Source organism: Raphanus sativus, chromosome 2, assembly GCF_000801105.2.
Source record: "Raphanus sativus cultivar WK10039 chromosome 2, ASM80110v3, whole genome shotgun sequence".
Taxonomy (NCBI): Eukaryota; Viridiplantae; Streptophyta; class Magnoliopsida; order Brassicales; family Brassicaceae; genus Raphanus; species Raphanus sativus.
In genome coordinates, this window is record NC_079512.1 from 17,107,525 (window position 1) to 17,116,943 (window position 9,419).

At 36.8% G+C, this 9,419-nt stretch overlaps 1 protein-coding gene, 1 long non-coding RNA gene and 1 pseudogene across 2 annotated transcripts; 1 reads left to right on the forward strand and 2 right to left on the reverse strand.

Moving 5' to 3' along the window:
- Positions 1 to 38: 38 nt before the first annotated feature.
- LOC130500961 (uncharacterized) lies at positions 39 to 880 on the reverse strand. Its single transcript, XR_008939438.1, has 3 exons — positions 637 to 880; positions 392 to 462; positions 39 to 296 (listed from the first exon to the last, which is right to left on the reverse strand). It is a non-coding gene; the product is annotated as an uncharacterized LOC130500961 (long non-coding RNA).
- Positions 881 to 1,935: 1,055 nt separating this feature from the next.
- On the forward strand, positions 1,936 to 4,423 carry LOC108842898 (uncharacterized). Its single transcript, XM_018615945.2, has 3 exons — positions 1,936 to 2,211; positions 2,432 to 3,025; positions 3,385 to 4,423. The coding sequence occupies exons 2-3, from the start codon at positions 2,492 to 2,494 to the stop codon at positions 4,237 to 4,239; spliced, it is 1,389 nt and encodes a 462-aa protein (XP_018471447.1). The 5' UTR covers positions 1,936 to 2,211; positions 2,432 to 2,491; the 3' UTR covers positions 4,240 to 4,423.
- Positions 4,424 to 5,779: 1,356 nt separating this feature from the next.
- On the reverse strand, positions 5,780 to 7,200 carry LOC108840350 (F-box protein At1g30790-like; annotated as a pseudogene).
- Between the last annotated feature and the right edge of the window lie 2,219 nt (positions 7,201 to 9,419).

Here is a 9,419-nt window from a genome sequence, read left to right on the forward strand (position 1 = left end):
TAAATAAATTATGGACATAGATACTAAGACATGAATAATAGATGACTAAAAAACAAGGTTCACATTCGACTAACAATTACAAAAACATAAGCTTTCATGCACAACTCCAAAAAACATAAGCTTTCAAACGTAAACTGAAAAAAAATTGTTTTGACACACTACATAAGCTAACAGAAGCCTAACTCAAAACCTGAGAAAAGTAAGAGATACCTCTTTTCCTGAGCTTATTGGGAATCATACGTGTAGATTCATGGAATTATCTTTACTCTTTCTTGCTCCCATTAAAATCATCCATTCTTTCACATGACAAAACACACATATACACAAGAATTTCACAAGCTTTGTTAGAATCAAATTCTATTGGTGTTGAATTGAAAGAAGCACAACTCACCATAGCTTTCTTCTTTGTGTGGTTTCACGAGGCATCTTGGTGCTGTGATAGCTCCAACACATCCACAATATCTGAAAAAGTTTCAATTTTTTGGGTAATTACTACAGATTTAACCAATTGCAATCAAATAAGAGATGAGATTTAGCTGATGAACAACATTTCATATAAGATTTTTTCATATCCAATAATCTTGACTGAAATTGCTTTAACAAAGAGTTCTCAAATTAGCCAAAAAGTAAACTAACCTTGCATGTCGAAATCAGTTGCTCACGGCACGGGAGCAGGCTTGCGGAGCTTTGTTCGACGGTGGACCGGTGGTTCAGAGACGACGCGTACGAAACAGATTAGTGTGGAGATGAAAGTGATTATGATTCATGGATGGGAGACTGAAATTGATTAGGGTGAGAAAATGATAAAGGAATTTGCAACCACAGAAAATCTAAAAATTAAGATCAGATTTGTGAATTGGGAATGTATTTAGGAAAGTGACTTTCTCTGTTTTTTCTAAATCACCAAATTAAAACAAAAAAACAACTAAAGCACAAAAAAAAAGGTAAAGAGAGTGAGATGTTGGTCAAGAGGGTATCATGAACATTATACAAGCATAATGTATGTTGCAAGTTGAATGTGTCTTATTGTGATATTGTAAAGTTAAAACTAGATCTTGACCCGCGCTTTGGAAGCGCGGAATATTTTACGATGAAAAATTTCACTAATAACTTAACAAATATTTTGTTAACTTTTAAAGAGTGTGTATTTAAAATATTTTTGTATTTAAATCAGTGTTTTAAATTCAATCCGATTGTGATTATACCGGTTAATCCGGAGATCTAACAATTCAATTTAGTTTTTTAAAATATTCATATTAAAAAGTCATTAAAACCCGAGACTAACCGATTGAACTGATGGATGACCGATATGTAATCTAATTTGATTGAAATTGTAATATTTTCATAATTTGTAATCTTATAATCCAAATTTTAAAATTCATTATTTTGTAATTTATGAAATTATAACGTTTCTACATTGATAGTAGTATAAAGAAATAAGTATATTGTTTAGAAACATGGATAGTAGTATAAAGAAAGGAACATTAGGGATTTAATGTAGGTTTAACTATAAAGTATAAAGGTGTATTTAATTTAAAAACTTACAAAATAAATGTTAGGTCCAACATAATGTTTGGAAACATTGATAGTAGTATAAAGAAATAAGTATATTGTTTGGAAACATGGATAGTAGTATAAAGAAATGAACATTAGAGATTTAATGTAGGTTTAACTATAAAATATAAAGATGTATTTAATTTAAAAACTTACAAAATAAATGTTAGGTGCAACATAATGTTTCTGTTTTAATAAGATAGATGTGTACTAGAGAGTAATTTTTTCAATATTTTAACAAGACAATCATTGCATTACTTTTAAATGAGTCAAATAACGAGAAGGGCCGCAAGATTCCAAAAAAAAAAAAAGGAATTAGAAAAAAGTCAAAAACCAAAAAGACAGAAACTCATCCGACGAATTAAAAGAAATATCTGTCTGGTCCTTTTGGTCGCACGTCTTCATCATCATCTTTATCATCATCATCATCAAAGACCTCTCTTTGTCCCCGTGACAGCTATTTATTAACGAAAACCTCACCGACCCAATTCTCTTATTTCCCCCAAAAATCTAGTTCTGTGTTTTGTAATTTAAGCTCCGCAGAATCTTAACCAATTGTACATCGAAAAGTTTGGTGTTTGGAGAAAGCTAAGCTATTGAGAGAATCTCTCGGATTATATCACATGTCGGAAAATTCGGTTCCGGCTTGTCTTTCAGGTGAGATCCCCATGTTCTTCACGTTGAAAGTAGTACTGGTCTCTAGAGTCTAACTTCTGGATCTGGTATCGGACATTCTTGCTTAACTAGCACAGTTTCTTGATTTGTCGTAGACCCTTTTGTACTGTTCCCACCATTAAAAAGAAAACACTTTTTGCTTATTAGATAGGATGCTTGTGTAAACTTTTGTTTTGACGACTATATGTTGGGTCTGAATTAGGTTGTGTACTGCGGAGATAAATCTTGGAAGAAAGAAATTATAAAAAAAAAAAACAGGAGGATGGGGAAGAGCAAACCAACAACTTTATTGCGTTTAGTTTCGACAGTTGCCGGATTTGTTTTCGCGATTCATCTAATCATCCTATACAGCAGAAACTATAGTGTAGATAATCTCGAAGTCTCTTCTCAGTCACTACTACTCCACCATCATCCCCTTGTACATGAGCTGGAACGAGTTGAACAAGAGAACATTCACATGCCTCCTCCTAGGAAACGTTCTCCACGAGCTATCAAAAGAAAACCCAAAAGACCAACAACCACTCTTGTCCAAGAGTTTCTCGACGAGAACTCTCAGATTCGCCATCTTTTCTTCCCCGACATTAAATCCAGCTTTGGTCCGACCAAGGATGGTGGTGGTAATGACACATCGCTGCACCACTTCTTCCCTGGGAAGATTTGGTTGGACACTGAAGGGAATCCGATTCAAGCACACGGTGGTGGTATATTATATGATGAAAGGTCCAAGAGTTACTATTGGTACGGTGAATATAAAGATGGAGTAACGTATCACTCTCACAAGAAAGGAGCAGCTCGTGTAAGTTCCTTCTCTCTGTTACTCTCTCACTCTTACAATAGTGCTGTTCGTTTGGTTGCCACAGGCGGCTGCTGCTGCCGCAGACTGCGTCTATTCATTAGATTAAGGGTAAAATAGTAAATAGGTTAAGTAGATGCTGGATATTAGTCGCGCGGGATTTTCTCCGCGTCTGACGGAGGCACCAGCGTTGGGACGCAGACGCAAGTATCAGCATCGATAAAACAACAAACGCAAGTATCAGCATCGATAAAACAACAAGCTTGTGCGAAAATCATTGCCGCAGACGCAGACGCCAACATGCGGCAACCAAACGAACAGCACTAATGTGTTTAAAACAGTTTCTTGGATTTTTTTTTTAGGTTGATATAATTGGTGTTGGATGCTACTCGTCGAGAGACTTATGGACGTGGAAGAACGAAGGTGTTGTCTTAGCAGCCGAAGAACTAGACGAGACACATGACTTACACAAGCTCAACGTTCTCGAGCGACCTAAAGTGATTTACAACTCGGACACCGGTAAATACGTGATGTGGATGCATATAGACGACGCGAACTACACCAAAGCTTCTGTAGGTGTAGCCATTAGCGACAACCCGACCGGTCCGTTCGATTACTTATACAGCAAGTCACCGCACGGGTTCGACAGCAGAGACATGACCGTCTTCAAAGACGACGACAACACCGCCTACTTGGTCTACTCCTCGGAGGACAACAGCGTTGTCCACGTCGGTCCGTTAACCGAGGATTACCTCGGCGTTAAACCGGTGATGAAGAGAATCATGGTGGGACAACACAGAGAAGCGCCGGCTGTTTTCAAACACCAAAACACTTACTACATGATCACGTCTGGCTGCACGGGTTGGGCACCGAACGAGGCGTTGGCTCATGCGGCTGAGTCGATGATGGGTCCGTGGGAGACGTTGGGGAACCCTTGTGTTGGCGGGAACAAGATTTTTCGGTCGACGACGTTTTTGGCGCAGGGGACGTATGTGGTGCCGTTGCCTGGTGTTCCTGGTGGGTTTATATTTATGGCGGATAGGTGGAACCCTGCGGATTTGAGAGATTCGAGGTATTTGTGGCTGCCGCTGATAGTTGGTGGAACGGCTGATCGGCCTCTTGAGTCTAGTTTTGGGTTTCCGGTGTGGTCGAGGGTCTCTGTATATTGGCATAGACAATGGCGGTTGCCTTGGGGAGGAGAGAAGGAGATTGCTTGAGGAAATAGATAGAGCTTTTCAAACTCTTTTTCACTTGTCTCTTCTTCTTCTTTTTTTTTTTTCTGTTGTGCATTCTTATGGTTGTGTTGTTGTTGTGCTGCTTTGTTTTGGTTTACTGGTATATATGTAGACACTATACAGGATTATAGGCCTTTGTTAATATCAGATCAGTTTGGTGACTGTATGAGTTCTGTTCAGTTTCAGGACACATTTCAATTGCTTTTAGTTCTGTAAGATAAGAGTACCTTGTTCCGGTTTAGTTCAGTTTTAATTAGTTGTTTTTGGTTAATGAAGTAAATCATTTGAATGGTACTTGATTTTTTTGCAGAATCTTCAATTTCAACTTGGGTTTTTATCTTCCAAAAGAAAAAGTGAATAGACTATTATTTTTTGTTTAACTATTGGATTATTATTCGATTTGGTTTACTAGTTCCATTTAAGGTTTGGTTAAATCCGGTTTTGGTCTCCAAAGTTACGGCGGGTCATATAAAACCTGAGCCGGATCCGGATAAGGGGTTTATCTATTTTTTTGAATTGCGCCAGTAAATTAGGTCACACGCAATAAACCCTCGACGACGTTTTTATGCCGGAGAGTTCAAAGTTCGCCGTAAGAAGGAGCGAAATGAAGAACTTTAGGCGGCGACGGTTAGGGAACGGCTAATGGGGAGAAAAGTGGAGGAGATAGCAGCAGCGAAGAAGAAGAAGATTTCATGAGGAAAGCTGCCATCAATTCGATAGCCACGACCACCGTTTACGGTGCCTCCGCCACGAAACCTGCAGCTACTCAGATGGAGATTTTCGGATGAAACCTAAAAAGCTAACACATGCCCAAATCAAGGTAATGGATGCGATAGTTTTTCATGTACTTACAGATCTTCTGATGGCAATGGTTAATGTTAATTATCTTCTAAGAGTATAATGTGAGAATCATTTCGTATCTATTGGGTTCTAATTTCAAATAACTTGTGGATGGAGAGTAGTTGAGTGTTCTGTATTTTGGGAATTTGTGTCTATGTTGAATGCTTCTCTAGTCTTTGATTTTGAGTTGATTATTGTTGATGATCAATGCTTCAAAAACAAGTGAAGAAGGTTTCGACAGAATTAATTGCTGTTGACAGCTCGGATGTTCTCTCTGCTGCTATAGAAGCAGCTAAGAAGGCCTCAGCTAAATTAGATGCGAAAGAAGCGGCTGCAAAAGCTAAAGCTAAGAAAGAAGAAGTGAAGAAAGTAAGAGGTGAAAAATGGCTAACCTTCCCTTGCAGGTAAAATTATATACTTCTCTCATCTTCTTCTTTCATTCTTGTGTTAGTACAACTAGATACAATGCCAGCAATCACATCATATCTCCAGTACTTTGGTCTTCCTTTTCCATTCAACCAGGACTGTACTAACTTGGAGACTCAGGAGAAAAAAAAGAAAGAAAAAAATGTCAAGAGATGGTTCTGTCTTCTAGATTCTACTGTGTGTGATTAGTGATGATGAAATGTATATTAGATTGAATAATTGAAACTGCACAGTAATCCTAATGAAAGAAACCATATGAACTTACAAACAGTAAAGATCATTTGATTGGCAATCGAAAAAGCCATCCTGGTAATATACATATATAAACGGTTTATGTTCAGAGCACACAAGAGTAAATGAAACTTGGACTGTACCATAAGGAGGTAGAATAAACAAAAATAAAGAAAAAAAAAAACCACAAATGCAAGTCACTAAGATAACAAAAACAAGTTTGGTGCATAAAATATTTGATAAAAAAATCCCCCGAGTTTTGATTGTCATTTGTCAATAAGCTCTTACACATAAACACACACATTTATAAAAAAAGCAATACTATCATCGTGTTGGGGTGAGAAAGAGACGCAGCAACCGTCTGTGAGTCCATAACGGCTCCAGAACTCTTGAGTATCTGCGACTCCGTGGATCCTGACTTTTCTCATGTTTTTCGTGTCTGGGTTGAAGTAGAAAACATAGAAGGGATGGGAAGGGCAAGGCAGAGCTGATGGGGAGAAAATGATTTCACCAGCCTTGTTGGTTCCTTGGGAAATCATACGCTTACCCATCCCAATAGTGAAGGGAAGCTGAAATGTTTGTTTGGACCACTCATGTTTGGTCACATCCTCAAGTATCCAAAGATTAAAACGGTCGAAAGAAGCATAACGTTCCTGACAGTCTGGTACAATGACAGCTAGCTTCCCTTTGTATTCAATCAATGATGTAAAAGCCTGCAAAACCAGGACCTCCGTAGGGGTTGTGATAAAACTTAGTATCGTCTCATATCTAACATCAAAACACACAAACACAGCTGTTTGATTTGGAACAGGAACAGAAGCAGCATAATACATGAAACCATTGATGCATCGTCCCCTAGTTACAGGGTGATAAGGCGGGGAGGTAACTTGGCTACGAGATACTATTCCTCCTCTTCCAAGTCTTTTAACCTCGTGCACCATGAAACTAGGGTTATGAGCATACCTAGATGTCAACAGGGTCAATGCTTTGAATTGATCACCAACAGGATCGTATCCCAACCATGTGCCCGGTGCCTTGCAGTGAAAGGTAATGACTTGCCTCGTGCTAGGGTTACATATAATGAACTGTAACCCATTACAACAAGCCATAAAGCCATGGACGGAAGAATACTTGAAGCCGCCGTGATTCAAGGTCACTGAGGGTATTGTCATGTCTAGATACGCTCTTGGTGAAAGCGACTAGAAAAAGGGATGGCTTCTTAGCGTAGTAAGAAGCGACGAATCTTTGGCTTCGGATAAGGGAATACCAAGTCTTGGACACGCACAGGAACTTCATAAGCGACTTTACAGGCAATCTAGTCAGTGTCTCCACCTCCATATCTAAAGGAAGGAGGTCATGTAGCTTCTTACCTGGGCGGCTCTTGTCGCTTCCAACGCCATTGTCCCTTGACTCGTAGACTTCTTCTTTTTGGTGATGGGTATTGGGTCACACTCTTTGCGGGCGATCTAGTCACTGTATCCATCTTCTGAGTGATCGGTTCCAAGATGCTTCGGCTCCCGACGAAACCCTTAATTCGACTCGATTGATAGATCTAGATCGATTGAAAGAGTCTAATAATGGTTGACTACAATTTCTGAAAGACAAAAGACTGATTTTTTTTTTCTTTTTTAACAAGGCAAAGGACTGATTTTTTTTTTTTGTATAATTCGTGGATTTCTCAAAAGATTTTAAAATAACTGAAACTTTTTTCACAAGACTTTAACATTTATCTTCTTTAAAATACCTAAGACCATCCGCAAAGCGGGCTGTACACAGATCTTTAGCCCAAATCCTTAGTGTCATTTGATTATATTAACAATATAACTAGATTTTGACCCGTGCTTTGGAAAACACGGGATTCTTTTTTCCAGTTCGGTTCAAGTTCGGTTATAATTTTCTAGTGTTTAGGTTTAAGATCCAGTGTTTAGATTTAAGAGATATAAAATTCGTTCGATTATGTATGGATTCGAGCTTAGATACTCTGATCTGGTTATTGTCAGTTATAGCCTTATAGGTTTAGTTTCAGTTTAGTTTGGTATGTTATACAAATTAGAAGTCGATATAATATAGATGTCCATTGTTGTAAGATTTTTTTTAATTTTATGTTTGTTTATGTTAATTTGGTTAATATCGATTAATGTCTTAAAATTCTAAATATAAATAAATACTTTTATATATGTGTTTTTAATTTGGAAAATATAAAAATGATGATAAAATTATTTTTTAATCATAAATAGCCTTAAATTTAGTTTATTTAATGTTGGTCCCATAACAAATTTGATTATACTCTTATATTCTTATATAGTTCTTGTCGTTGTAGTAGTAATAGATTAATCAATACTATTAAAATTGATTATAATAAAGAATATTCTAAGGATATATTTCATTGGAGATACATGGAACTACAAAAATCTATTGTGTTTGGTTTTTGAGATCTATTTTGTTACAACAAATATTTTTAATAATCTTGTTATTATATCAAAAGAATCTATTGAAGTTTTACATATAAAATTTTGTTCAAAACATGTTATTTTGATAAACCAGATACAAACAAAGTTTAAAAATGTATGATAGTTAGTTTATAGCTATTAAAAATAATGTATGCCGTCGAGTAAAAAATAATTTAAATTATATTTAGTGATATAGAATAAAATGAACATCATATAAATGTCTAAGGGCTTAGGGGGAAAATAAAAAAAATATTATGTAAACGCTAGTTCAGTTTGTGGTGAAAATAATAAAACTAGATTGATTAAGTAGTATATTTGTGTTATTAAAAGTCTGCTAATTGTATTGATAATAAAATTAGTAAATTCGTTTTGGTTAACTTGCAAAAATCGTGGAATAAAATAAAGATTTTATTTAATATATTTAATAATTAATAGGTAATGGCATTCATTTGTAAATATTTTCAAAGTCCAAAGGGATGTAAAAAAAATGTAGTGTTGTGAATGTGTGTGTCTTATTAATGTCGAATATGAACTCCTTATATAGGGAATTATAAGATGGACTACTAATGGGCCAAAACCTAGTAAGTATCTTTTGGATAAACATCCACCTGAACCAGTCGGTTCATAACACTTCCCCTGGATGTTGAATCCATCTTGAGTTCGCCAGATACCAAATCCTTTTGGGTTCGTGATACACTTTACCAATTTACCAATTACTTGGTGTTGCCTCATTAAAACCTTACCAGGAAAACCCAATGGGACAAAACCATGGTGAAGGAAAAAGAGTACAACATGTATCACTTCCCCTGATTTGTACCTCCGTATATGATCTTGAGGTTGGCGCATGGGTAGACTGGTGGGAACTCCATGGACGCCAAGTCTTTGAGCTGGTCTTCTAATGTGCACGTCCTGGACTGATAGGAAGGTCTCATGGACGTGGTGCTGTTGTAGACATGGTGAAGAAGCAGGTTGACATGTCTTTGGTTGGACTCGTACTTCTTCATATTTGTTTTCCAACGTGTGCATACTGCTTGTTTGAGAACTATCCATGTATGGATCCAATGTTATAACCTGTATCATAATCAAAAATAAAACCAAGCAAACACATCTTTGGGTTTGGTTAGTATAAAATAATCTCAAACATAATAAAAGGATATTTCAATCCTGTCCCATTGCCTTTATATTTGGACATAGCTTAAGCTTAGTTCAAAGTTC

Excerpts from the sequence above, each read along its gene's own strand:
- LOC108842898 (XM_018615945.2), top strand. The coding sequence starts at position 2,492 with ATGGGGAAGAGCAAACCAACAACTTTATTGCGTTTAGTTTCGACAGTT. Across the intron at positions 3,026-3,384 it reads ACAAGAAAGGAGCAGCTCGT|GTTGATATAATTGGTGTTGG; the intron begins GTAAGTTCCTTC and ends TTTTTTTTTTAG.